This window comes from Pteronotus mesoamericanus, unplaced genomic scaffold (assembly GCF_021234165.1).
Source record: "Pteronotus mesoamericanus isolate MK-2021 breed Mesoamerican mustached bat unplaced genomic scaffold, CSHL_Meso_final contig_101, whole genome shotgun sequence".
NCBI classification, from domain to species: Eukaryota; Metazoa; Chordata; class Mammalia; order Chiroptera; family Mormoopidae; genus Pteronotus; species Pteronotus mesoamericanus.
Window position 1 is genome coordinate 15,247,848 of NW_026555001.1, and position 12,984 is coordinate 15,260,831.

General features: G+C 54.3%; 2 protein-coding genes across 2 annotated transcripts; both read left to right on the forward strand.

The window, feature by feature from the left end:
- Window positions 1-11,050, forward strand: MPV17 (mitochondrial inner membrane protein MPV17). The gene is made up of 8 exons (XM_054568635.1): window positions 1-44; window positions 549-623; window positions 7,772-7,887; window positions 8,065-8,157; window positions 8,251-8,346; window positions 8,594-8,626; window positions 8,881-8,933; window positions 10,098-11,050. The coding sequence occupies exons 2-8, from the start codon at window positions 554-556 to the stop codon at window positions 10,165-10,167; spliced, it is 531 nt and encodes a 176-aa protein (XP_054424610.1). The 5' UTR covers window positions 1-44; window positions 549-553; the 3' UTR covers window positions 10,168-11,050.
- Window positions 11,051-12,251: 1,201 nt separating this feature from the next.
- UCN (urocortin) lies at window positions 12,252-12,632 on the forward strand. The gene has a single exon (XM_054566202.1). It carries the CDS (start codon window positions 12,252-12,254, stop codon window positions 12,630-12,632), a length of 381 nt encoding a protein of 126 aa, XP_054422177.1.
- The last annotated feature ends 352 nt before the right edge of the window (window positions 12,633-12,984 follow it).

The window sequence follows — 12,984 nt, forward strand, 5'->3', positions numbered from 1 at the left end:
CGCGCCCGCTCAGGTCACGTGGGGAGGGGCTGATCTCGTCCCAGGTGAGTATCCCTGGGTTCGCTGTGAGCGGCTCCTGTTTCCGCTCGGCAAGTTTGCCCACTGTGTGTGTGATAATTCCAAACCCGAAGTTATAGGTCCTATTCCTGGAATGGAGTTGGACTCTGGGAAAATGCGGGCTGGTTCCAACTAAGAGTCTGAATCTGGGGATCGACGGGGCTCTGGATGGCAAGCCAGAGCAAACCTGTCATCGCGACAGCGCGTCTTCAGGACCAAGGCCCCTAGGTGGCCCGGCTTCAGGGCTTGGCATGGGTTGGCGGGTGGCTGCCACCGGGATTCCACAGTCACCCACAGTCTTCCTCTTTTACCTGACTTTTTCAGGCGACCCTTGAGACAGGAAGCTGTTCAGGAAGCATCCCTCCTGAGGCCCTAGAGGATGGACTTACTGAAAGCGGGAGGGGGAGAGGGAGTGGGCACAAGGGAAAGTCCCGCGTCTCTTTAATGGTGAGGAGGGGCAGTGGGGGTGAACCCCTCTCTTGGTTTGACAGGAAGCATGGCGCTCTGGCGGGCGTACCAGCGGGCACTGACTGCTCACCCGTGGAAAGTACAGATCCTGACAGCTGGTGAGTGTCCCTCAGGGACCTGAGTGGGACCAGAGTAGATAACTTGGAAGGCAGAAGCTTACGCCACCCAACCTCTCTCACTTTTTTCTTCTATTCGTCCCCCTTGAAGAGTTGGCTGTCTCTCGCCCCAAGCTGTCTCCAATCTGTTTTGAAGGGTGGGTCCCCTTAAGGAAAAGTATATGCATAGTTGGCCTAGCTGTAAAGTAGGATTTGTTAGTCCTCAGAAAGCTGAGTTGTAATCCCTTCAGGATAAAGATACTATCCTTGGAGGCCTTAATTTAGAAAACTGATCAAACAAATGTTCCTGTAACATTTTATAGTGTGCAAATCACATTCACACACATTGTCTCATACGGTCCCCGCGAAGGTCTGGGAGCTAGGACTACTTGAGTCCCCATTAGATCACATGTCTACTAGGTGCTGGAATCAGGACTCTTACCCTACTTTATTTTTATTAGTATTTTTCATTGTGAAATACATCCTAACATACAAAAGAATGATTAAGACATATGCTTTGACCGGTATGGCTCCGGTAGTTGGGCGCTGGCCCGCAAAGCAAAAGATAGCCGGTTCTGTTCCTGGTCAGGGCACATGCCTGGGTTGCAGATTTGGTCTCCAATCAGGGTGCCTATGAGAGGCAACCAATCAGTTTTTCTCTCGCATCTCTGTGTCTCTCCCTCTTTCTCCCTCCCTTCACCTCTATCTAAAAATAAAGTTTTCAAAATCTTTATTAAAAAGACATGTATGTACAGTTCTTTTTTTAAAAAATTTTATTTATTTTTAGAGAAGGGAAGGGAGGGAGAGAAAGAGGGAGAGAAACATCAATGTGTGGTTGACTCTCTTTCACCCTTCCCCCCTACCCCGGGGACCTGGCCTGCAACCCAGGCGTGTGCCCTGAGTGGGAATTGAACCAGTGACCCTTTGGTTTGCAGGCCGGCACTCAATCCACTGAGCCACACCAGCCAAAGCTGTACAGTTCTAATAGTATTAAAACTGAATAATCCTGTATGAGTACCTACTTTGAGGTCCCTTGTACACCTGTCCCTAATTCATACCCCCAAGAGATAACCACTTTCCTGAGTTTTGTTTATATCATGCTTTTGCTTTTCTTATGGTTTTACTACCTATGTATGTATCCCCAAACAATATACTAATCACGGATTTTTTTTTACTCCACATCCAGTGATTGAGTAGCAACCTCACAAAGGTAGCCCAGTGACTTCTCTGCATTTGTTACCATTTTTGTAATGTGAGAAGGACGGCACAGAGACAAGCAAGTTTAGTAGGGGGAGGATTATAAGGAGTGTGATTGGTGCGGCAGTGCAAGATTGGTCAGGTTAAGATAGGGTCTCACCTGTGTTTAGAGGAAGGGAACTGGATTCTGATGAGGACCGTGGCCTTTCTGAGAGGAAGATTGTTGAGAGGGGTGGGTATACTGAAAACCAGGATGGAACAGTGGTCCTGTTACTGGAAGAGCCCCCCATCAGCACTGGAAACCTCACTGAGTGACTGGCCACAAGGTGGACTCTGTTGCCCCTCCCTGGGCCCTTCTCCAATCTCCTGTGCCCATCCACCCTATGTCCTGTCCTCTGAGTGTCCGTCAGCCTGCATGACTCACCTGGCTACGTGTGTGGTGACTCATGCTGGACTGTGTAGCTGTGATGGGAACTGACACGCTGGGCCCTTTGCCCAACCTCAGATTCCTTCAGGGCCCCTAACTGCCGGAAGGAAGGTTCCCCCTCGTGGCCATCAAGAATAGGGAGGGAAGGATAGTCCTTGTGTTTCCCCGCTCAAGGCATCTGCAGCTGATGAGTGCAGGAGCTGGAGCTCCAAGGGGCCTGCATTCAGATAGGCAGCTGAACCCAGGTGCTTGCCTATCAGTGCTAGAGCCCTGCGGCTCCGCACCCGCAGCCTCCCCGACTCTGTGCCGACAGCTCAGCTCAGTCCTGAAGCAACCTCTAGACAGCACTTTTTTCAGACTTTTCCAAACCTTTCAGACTTTTTCTTCCCTGCTGCTTAGTGTATTTGGATCAAACTAAAAATAAAGGAAGGAAGTAGAAATTGCTCATGGAGCTGTTTTTAGATCCCAGCACAGTAGACCCCAAAGGTAATGGGTAGGTCATCACGCTGGAAAACAGAACAGAGATTTCAGACTTGGAGTTAGAAGACCAAGATTTGAATCTCAGAGCCATAACAGTTAGTAGTAGCCACATGAGCAAGTCAGTAAACCTCGTTGAGCCGCAGTGTCCTCATGGAACTCGAGTTTAGCTCTGTGACCCCACAGAGTCAGTGTAGGAATTGTCTCTGTGAAAAGGCTTTGGAGGTTTAAAAATGTTAAGCCCCAGGAGTTGGCCTGGAGTGTTCTATTAGTGTTGGCAACCCAGGCACAGCAAGCTATTCTTTTTATAAAGGTGTTTATTTCACTTGCCATAAATTTGAATGTGAGCCCTGGCTGGGTAGCTCAGTTGGTTAAAGCATCATCCCAGTATGCCAAGGTTGTGGGTTTGATCCCCGGTCAGGGCACATACAAGAATTAACCAATGAATACATAAATAAGAGGAACAACAACAAATAGATGTTTCTCTTCTTTCCCTCCCTCCCCTTCTCTCTCTCACACAAAATCAATCAATAAAAAACAATCTGAACATAGCCAACTATCTTGGCCTTGGTTCTCCAAAAAGCAGAGTGTGAAGCTTCTGGGTAAGTATTTTGTAAGGGAGTAGGAAGGACTCCCATAGGCCGAAGAGCGAGTGGTAATATAGGTATACATTAGTGAAGTAGACACTGCTTAAGGAACCTGCCTGCCCAGTCCCTTAGAATTGACTGAGAAGCTCTTGGAAATGCCTCTTAGGGCTGCACAGGAGAAGAGTGTTTTCTGCCATCCCACATTGGCCACGTGGGATGTTATTGCTCATGTGCTATGAGATTGCTCATGTGCAGTCTCCAAGTAAAGCATCAACAGGGCAGCCCCAGGTGTGGCATAGACCAGAGGCAAGAATCTGTTAGGTTGAACTGCAGTAGTGGCTGGAGTAAGAGATAAGGGAATCAAGGAGATCTGAAATGGTTCAAAAGAAGTGTCTGATACACTGAGTTGGGGTCAAGGCTGAGTCAGTAACAGAGCAGCCTGGGAAAGGTCTACTGTGTGTTCTGCAGAATTTGAGCTAGCCTTCTCCCATCCTTTCTTGAGAGTCTTTCCAGTCTTCCGTGGGCCCAGGGCCCAGCTCTGTCTATCTCAGGCTACCTTGGTCCTGCTGTGGGAGCAGCTGAGCTGCAGCAGACACTGGTTTTTCTGGAGTCTGAATTAAACCAGGGTGTAAGGGCTCAATCAGTCTAGCCCTGATTTTGCAGAGAAGGACACTGAGGCGAGGGGGGAGGGGCGTGCACTAAGGCCTCACGTCGCCAGTGGTAGAGTTGGCATTAGACCTGAGGGCACCTGCCAGTGCACTGCTATCCACTTGAGACTACTGGGGGCTTGGAATGCTGAGTGTAGCCCCAGCTGGTCAGGGCTTAGATGCCTGACAAGCTACAGACCCCTCCATTTTTCCTCACTTTCTGGCAGTAGGATAGGCCCAGGTCAGGAACGGGGAGGACATTCAGACCAGACCCGGAGGATGCACTCTCCCCTTTCACTGCGGGGCTCCAGCTTCCTCTGGGCTCTGCCAGACCAAAGCCCCTATGCCAGGCAGCTGTTTAGTTGTTGGAGACTTCTGGGGGGGCGGAGGATGAGTCAACAGCACTGTTGGCCTCATGCCAGTAGCTGTACCTGACAACCCAGGTTTCCTGGACTCAAGGACACACATCCTGCCCTTCATTCCAACTTTCTGCCCCTCAGCCTGTTCCCTTCCATTAACACTTTATCTTCTTGCATCTAAGACTCCACACACAAAAGCCAGGAGAGGAACACATTAGGGGAAGTAGGGAACTTACTCCCACCTGTGCCTAGGAAGAGGCTGGGGAAGTCCGGGGCAGGGGGTCCTAATTACATCTGTGCTCAGAGGCAGCTCTCCCCCGACCTGCCCCCACTCTGCTGAATCCGGTGGTGAGTGACGGCATGAGAACTGGCACCTACCCAGGGGTATGATGTCACGCCCGCGCCAACGTCTGCTGCTGGGCTCTGCGCCCAGCCTGGCATTGGGGCATCGCTGCCCAGCAGCCCCTCACCCTGCCCCAGCAGGGCTCAGGCAGTATGTCTCTGCAGGCCTCCAGCCCCAACCCCCGGAAACAAGTTTAAGGAAGGAGCACTGGGGCGTCCAGACCAGCCAAATGTGCCCAGGAGGACGCCCGGAACCTGGGGCTGGAGAGGATGCAGTAAAGAATCTGAATGTCAGCCTTTCCTGCTCAAACAATTACTTGGACCAGAAATGCAGGCCTTGCTCTATGCTGGGACCAAAGCCATAGGCCACTTGGAGTTGCGGAGGCCCCGGGGCCTGGTGATTTGTGGGCAGAGGAGGAACCTCTGGGTCCTGTTCTGTCTGAAATGGACAGAACTGGCGGGGCTACACAGCTTCCCATCGCCGACTCCTCCTGCTGGTGCCCTTTCCCTCGGTCTCTCTCAGGCTTGGTGTGCGTGGTGAAGGGCTTGGAACCTCTCTTCCTCAGAGGCTGCATGCAGGCTTCCCGGCCAATGGGGCTAGCAGCTGGGGCTTTGGTTTCCATTCCTGCTCTACCTTTAGCGTGTTGTGTGGCAGTCGGCAAGAATGAAGAGTGAAAACACAGTTCTTTTTGTGACTGTTAATTTCCCAGGAATGTTGCTGCTTGCACTCCCCACGAGTGACAAGGAACAGAGATGGTCTCACATTTAGGGCAGTAAAAGATGGAGAAGTTAGTGCCTCTGATACACAGGACTTTGGGGCCAGGTTGAGGCAGGAACCCCCTGTGAATGGCAGCCACAGGAGCCTCTTGGCGCCCTCTGGCCGCCAAGCCCAAGTTTTGGCCTATTTTGGGAATTTCCTGGCCTCCTGCTCCTCATCAAGGGAAGGCCTGGGTTCAGGCCCAAGCTCCACTCCTTACAAAGTCCCACTTCTCCCCAAGGCATTAAATGGAGGTGTGATCCCTACCTCCCAGACCTTTTGTGAGGATTAAATGTGTGTGAGCCCTTTTTCTAAAAAAAAGATTTTATTTATTTTTAGAGAGAAGGGAAGGGAAGGAGAAAGAGGGAAAGAGAAACATCGATTGGTCGCTTCTCATACGCACCCCGACCCAGGGCTCAACCCACAACCCAGGCATGTGCCCTGGCCTGGAATTGGTGACCTTTTGCTTTGTGGGGACGACACCCAACCAACTGAGCCACACCAGCCAGGGCTGTGAGAGCTCTTTGTTTTGTAAACTCTAAACATCTTGCTAAAGTAGAATGTCAAAGTGTTAGTCTTTTCATTTAACAAATGCCTGCCTTTCTGTTCGCCCTCCCTGGACTTCTTAGGATCACTTCCCGCTTTGTGCGCGGCCACAGGAGTTCCCTGCCCTGCCTGGAGGTGCGGCTGGTGACCCCACGGTCAGGGAGGGGGATAGGGAGTTAAGTGCTAACCAGGGGGAGCCAACCTTCAGTTCCACTGGTCCTCATACCTTGAGTCTGACAGGTGGGCCTTTGGGCTAGACCTAGAGTTCTTTACGTCCTTTCCCAGAGTAGTCCTGTGGCTTGGGACAGTACACTTGACATTTTTCACTGGTTTCTTTTCTGAGCACCTGCCAGGGGCTCGGTTAGGGGTGGCCGGGGATGAGAGAACGAAGGTGTCTAGGATTCTGCCCTTGTCCTCTAGGAGGTTGTAACTAGCCTGCGCTCCGGGCAGAACCTCCCCCACTACGGCAGTTGCAGAGAGAGGAGAGGCCCGGCGGCCTGGGTGGGCGTGCTGGGGTCCCAGCAGTGCTCCCTGGCTGGCGGTGCCGGCAGCCTAAGGCACCGGCAGGTGTCCCAGCTCCAGCCCCAGCGCTAAATTTCAGCCTTGCGTGGCCCTCTGATGCGGCTGCTCAGGGGCAGGGCTGTGCAAGCTGCGGGGGAAGAGCAGTGAGTGTGCAGCCAGCACGGACGGACGTCAGAGCCAGCTCCCGGCCAGGGAAAGGGGTTGAAGGATGTGTTTGCCCAGCGCTAATTGAGGGCACAGTGACAGTGGTGGCTACGGGGCTAGAGGGGGACTGTCATTACTCAGCGAGATGGACAGGCGAATTGGAGATCATACGGTCACTCCCTGGCAGCCTAATATATGTGTATTTGCTAGAAACCGTCACACCACCATAGCTGAACGGGGGGGTGGGGGTGGGGGCTCTGTAAATAGTGCTGATTTCGCTCTTGGTTTCTGGGTGGGGGTGTCTGCCAAGGGCTGCTTAGAGCTGTGTATCTGGGAAGGGAAGGGGAGGGGGCGGGTGTAAAGGCCTGGGGGAGGAGGAGGAGAAGCAGCCCTAATCCCATTGCCAGCTCAACTGGAGATTGGGAATGAGGAAGCAGGTTTACCTGACTGGGCTAAGAGGTGGCCAGGACTCCCCGCTGTGGGGACTCGTACCAGCTCATCTTCTTCACTGGGACCGTGGACACTCATGTTTTAGAAAAAGAGTTATTCTTGCTATTCTTTACAATTAGAGACCCCAAGCCAAGGTGGGGGGCATTGGACCAGGTCTTGCCTTGGGCTGCGGGGAAAAAAACAGACAGGATTCCTTGTCATTCTACACATGGCCTATTCATGGTGTGGTGTCCTGGAAAGAATACTGTCTAGGAACTCAAACCACCTGGTTTTTGCCTTGACTCTGCCACTTACTGGCTATGTGAGGTTGCAGACCTTTATTTCCATACCTCTGAGATACCTGGAAGGCCTTTGCAACCCCGACAGGCCAAGGTTCTCTGCCCCTGACGCGCCAGATTCTCCTTCCTCTAGCTTCAGCTTCTGGCTCGGACCTCCCTTGCTTGTTCAATGCAGAGTTCTGGGGCACTGGCCTGCTCATGGCTGCCCTTCCCAGTTTCTCACAGGGCACACATGAGGTGGCACTGTCCTTGAGAGAGGAGAGCTTTGAAGCAGCAGCAAGGGACTGGCCATTTGCCCCAGAATTGAGCCCTTGGGCCCAGAGTGCCAGAGCCTCATTCAGTCAGCAGACTTATCTCCCTCCTTGGAGTGGCAGCCCATCCTGGGAGGGGTCCTGACAACATCCTGTACCCTGCACAGGGTCCCTGATGGGCCTGGGTGACATTATCTCACAGCAACTCGTGGAGAGGCGGGGTCTGCGGAAACACCGGATCAGTCGGACCGTGACCATGGTCTTTCTGGGCTGTGGCTTTGTGGTAAGTTCTGTCCACAGCGGGGCTGCTGGTAGACTGGACAGTGGTCCCTTTCCCTTGGCCTCTCGCCAGCTAGGCCAGCCGAGTGTGTGCTTGCCCTGCAACTTGGTGTCCAATGCTTGGGGGAGGAGCTTTGTGATGTAAAACCCAACAGCTCCCCGCCCCGGGGTTTACTTTCAGGGCCCTGTAGTAGGAGGCTGGTACAAGGTTTTGGACCGGCTCATCCCTGGCACCACCAAGGTGGATGCTCTGAAGAAGATGTTGTTGGACCAGGTGAGCAGAAGGAAACAGAAGGGGGGAAGGGAGAGCTGCACTGAGGGAGAGTGGGCACTAGGTGCTCACGGCACTTTCATTCCTCTTCCCTAGGGGGGCTTTGCCCCATGTTTTCTAGGCTGTTTCCTCCCACTGGTAGGGGCACTCAATGGACTGTCAGCCCAGGAAAACTGGGCCAAACTCCAGCGGGTGAGCTGGGCAGGTCTGGGAAGATCTTTGGCTGTCGGCTGGCACGCCCAGGGGAGTGAGGCAGGCTTGGGGTGGGGGGTGAGGCAGGTGGGTGTGTGGTGGAGTCCCAGGCTCGGGAGGAGAGGAGCTGGGGGAGGTGTGGGGCAGGACTGTGCTCTTTGAACAGAAGCATCTGTGATAGTAGGCCTAGGAGGTGGGAGCTGCTTGGGAGTGCAAGTGTTCACTCGTCCCTTCTCTGTCTCCTTAGGATTACCCTGCCGCCCTCGCCACCAACTACTGTGTAAGAGCTGCCACCTCCGCTGCCTGTTGTCCTGCTTCCTTGAGTCCAGAAGTGCCAGAGATTGGGGTCCTCCTGACATAGGAGCCCCGTAGCAGGGACTACTCCCCCATTCCCAATGTGGGCAGCACGCTCAGGGAAGCGCTCCCCCAGTTCAACTAGTGTTTGGTTACAGAGTTGAAGAAGACAGGCAAGGCAGTGAGTCTGGGGGTGGGTGGTGGAGGCAGCCCCCAACATTGACCTTCTCTCTCTCGTAGCTCTGGCCCGCTGTGCAGCTAGCCAACTTCTACCTGGTTCCCCTTTATTACAGGTAAGACAGTTCCCTCCCCCACCCTTCAAGGGAGAACCACGTATGAACAGTTGTAGATAAAGCAATTCTCATTCAGCCTTGAGCTACTTTAGACACCCCCCAGTGCACCTCTTATGCACTATGGAACCTGTCCCAGCGCATCCGCCCGCTGACCTCCTCCTCTCATCCTCCTGGGGAGGGTCCTGCTCCCCAGCCATCGGCTCCACCCCACCCGAGCTCTCCACCCTTGCTGCAGGGACAGTGCCTTGGGCCGCAACCTAGGCTAGACAGGAAGGTAAAACCATGGAGGTTAGGTTAGTCCACTGGTGAGGTTAGTCCACTGCAAAGTACAGTGGTACCTTAGTACTCATTGTTAATTCATTCCGGTACTTGGGAGGAGCGCTGAAACCTACAAGTGCCGAGCAAGCCCCGGGTGTCAAAACAGTTTCTTTCTCATCAAAATGCAACAAGTACGGGGTTTGACAAGTTCTGAAGCTGATGAGTACTGGGGTATGGCTGTATTATTTTACCCTAATAATGAAGGTAATTGATGAAACTACTTATCTTGAGTTGATAATAAAACTCAAGATAAGTAGTTAAAATTATGAGAGGTGAGGGGCCTTTGGGAACAGGGAAAACTAGGAAACTCTTCAGAAAGGACATGGTCCTAATGTACATGAATAGCATAGCTAAAAGGAATATAGACTTATGAACCAAACTGTAAACATTAGTGTTCTTGCAACAGTTTTTGAAACTAAAGCAAAGTAAAAGAGAAGAAAGTATTACTTTCAATGGCAGTTGCTACCTTTTTGAGGATAAGGTCTCAGCTGGTACAAGATGGACAGATTTAGAAGGAGCCTGGACAGGGGCATGCGTAAGAGCCGAGCAAGGCCGGAGGGCCACTGCGGGTGTTTCACTCTGAGGCTCTTGTCTGGGAGACAGAGCCCTGGGACAGCCCCAGAGCCCAAGCTGGTTATCCTCTGGCCGGAGCCACATGTCCCTCCACAGGGGGCCGGAGGGAGGAGACCTAAGTCTGGATGCTCTCAGAGATAACCCTTCCTCTTCCAGTACACTCTTCTCTCTCTCTCTCTCTCTCTCTCTCTCTCTCTCTCTCTCTCTCTCTCTCTCGCCCTTTGCTTTCTCCCTGTCCGCCCTCTTCCTCACAATGCCATTCCTGCCCCGTAGGTTGGCTGTTGTCCAGTGTGTTGCTGTTATCTGGAACTCCTACCTGTCCTGGAAGGCACATCGGCTCTAAGCCTGCCTTGCTCCATTGCTTCCGCCTGGCAGCCATGCAGCTTGACCCTGGGAGGCCTGAAAGTGGGCACATCGGTTTTCATGGGGGTCCGTCGTTGGTCAGAACTTAACGGGTCACCCCTATGAAATGGCCCATTCTGCTCTAAAATGTAAACTGACTCCTTTTGAATTCACTAAAATCTTTATAATGGCCTTATGCTCACCACATAGTAGGCATTCCACAAATATTTGTGGAACCATATGCTCTTTGGCAACTTTAATTTATTCCCATATCCTGGCAAATGCTATTTACCCCTGCTTTTCATAGATACATTTGTTTCTCTAACTGTTCCCAGCCCTAGTGCAGCTCCAGTTCTCTGGGGATCCCCTCAAACTCTATGTGCTACTTCCATAACTATGTTATAAAACAAAACTGTAATCTGGAATCTGCAGAGGCAATGAGTAAGATCCAAGAGAAAAATACTGGGGAGTCAAAATTTCTGGAGATGGAAAGAAGGCTAGAAACCACCAAGCCCAATCTTCTTTTACAGATGAGGACACTGAGGTCCATAGAGGTGAGGTGACCTGTCCATGCCACAAGTTAGTGGCAGAATAGAAACTTCAACCCACGTCCTATAAATTGAACTTTTGTACAACCCCCAAATTCACATGGTGAAAATTTAAGGTGATAGTGCTGGGAGGTGATTAGGGCAGAGCCCCCACGGGATTAGCACCGTTATAAAAGATGCCCTGGGAGGGCACTGCAAGAAAGCACCAGTTACCGGCCGTTACGCAGACCTTCATCAGACACCGAGTCTACTGGCACTGCCATCTTGGACTTCCCAGCCTCCAGAGCTCTGAGAAATAAATATTTGTCATTTGTAAGCCACCCAGTTTGTGGGGGGGCTTTTTTTATTTTTTGTTTTTGTGTTGTTGTTGTTGTTACAGAACCTCAAATGGACTAAGACACTGTTTCCTTACTTTCTACCAAGTGATCTTAACCTGGAGGTCAAAGCTACAGAAATACTGCTGCTGTGATTACCAGGAGGAAAGTTGCCTCGGCTAAACTATCACTTTGGGACAAACTGAGAAGCAGTTTTGTGGTCTGAAAGCGCTCTGAGATCAGAAGCGGACCCCCCCCCCCCGCCCCCCGCACACACACACACCGCTTTTTGGTACCCCAGTCAGGCAGCCCCAGAATTTAGGTCCTGGGGCTGGGATGGGATCAAGAATCGTGGCGGCTCAGCCTGCCTCGGCGGCTGCTCGGGTGGGCGTTCCGGTGGTGGCCGCACGCCAGCGGTGCTGTCCCGACCGGCGCAGTTTACAAAACAGGTAACTGGGACGAGGGGTTTCCAGTGCGCCGGTCCCTTTGGAGGCACAGGGCAGGTTCAGCACCGCGGACACCCCCGCGGCCTGGCCACCCTTTCCGGTGCCAGAGAAGCTGGCGATCCGGACTGCTCTGATCTGCGGACCGGGCCGGGCCACTGCCGCCTGTTCTAAGCGGCGAAGGGCGCTCAGGGCTCCCGGAGCCGCCTTCATGCCCCAGCCAGCTCCTTGCTCACTTGAGTCCGCGGTGGCTTCCAGCGTAAGCCCCAGAGACGCGCCCCTCGGGGTCTCGCAACCCGCTGGATTCTAAGCCGCGGCACCGTCACCGCTCTCCGACCAGCGCCGACTCCTCGCTGACGTCAGTGGGAGCTGTCCTCGGGCTATATAAGGCTGGCGGCGGTCCCGGGACAGACCCCGTGTTCCCCCAGGCACGCTCAGCCCGCCCCGAGGGACGCGATTGGAGCTCCGTCCTGCGCGGTGCAGACGCCCTTTCCCGCACCCTGTGAGTGGCTCCCAGCGCCCGCCCGGGCTCCCTCAGCACCCGGACTGGCGCTCTGCGCCCCACCGGACCGCTGACAGGGAAGGGGAGGGCGAGAGGACGGGGTGGCACAGGACTGGGTAGCGGCCAGGGCTGCAGGGAAGGTTGTGGGCACCCGGAGGCAGCCGAAGGGGACCGGCGGGGACGCTGGACGTGCGCGGGAAGGGGAATGGCGCCAACTGCGACTGCTCCACGCGCACCTTACCCTGCGCTCCCCCTGTGCGTCCAGGGTTGGTGGCACCATGAGGCTGGCCGGTCGCGCGGCGCTGCTGGCGGTGTTGCTGCTCCTGGCACAGTTGCGCCCAGGGAGCAACCAGTGGAGCCCGGAGGAGGTGGCGGCCAGAGTCCAGGACCCGAGTCTGCGCTGGAGTCCCGGGGCTCGGAACCAGGGTGGTGGAGCCCGCGCGCTCCTCTTGCTGTTGGCCGAGCGCTTCCCCCGCCGCGCAGGGACCGGCGGATGGGGATCCGGGACCTCAGGTGAGCGGCCGCGACGGGAGGACCCTCCGCTGTCCATCGACCTCACTTTCCACCTGCTGCGGACCCTGCTGGAGCTGGCGCGGACGCAGAGCCAGAGGGAGCGCGCGGAGCAGAACCGCATCCTATTTGACTCAGTGGGCAAGTGACCCGCGGGGCCTGGGGCCCCGAAAACCTCGACCCCCACCCCCCACCCCCGGGCTGGCACTTGCTCAGCCTGAACTGATCCAGGCCCGCGGGGCTGGAGCGGCCCGGGAATACCTTGAGCACTCTCTGCGTTACTAGTTTTTAATAAAACTGCTGAAGAGCCTTTGGCCTCTGTTGTGGGGATGCGGGGAACTTCCCACAGCAGGGTGGGAACCCAAGGGGAGCTGAGGTCTCCCAGGCCGGCGGGAGGGGACGAGTGCCACAGGCGGAGCATCCAGGCGAACGGCTGTCAACCAGGGTCCTGTGTCCCATCGGCCCTACGTCCCCCACCAACTCAAGTCCGGATCCCTCCAC

Excerpts from the sequence above, each read along its gene's own strand:
- MPV17 (XM_054568635.1), top strand. The coding sequence starts at position 554 with ATGGCGCTCTGGCGGGCGTACCAGCGGGCACTGACTGCTCACCCGTGG. Across the intron at positions 624-7,771 it reads AGTACAGATCCTGACAGCTG|GGTCCCTGATGGGCCTGGGT; the intron begins GTGAGTGTCCCT and ends TACCCTGCACAG. Across the intron at positions 8,158-8,250 it reads AGAAGATGTTGTTGGACCAG|GGGGGCTTTGCCCCATGTTT; the intron begins GTGAGCAGAAGG and ends CCTCTTCCCTAG.
- UCN (XM_054566202.1), top strand. The coding sequence starts at position 12,252 with ATGAGGCTGGCCGGTCGCGCGGCGCTGCTGGCGGTGTTGCTGCTCCTG.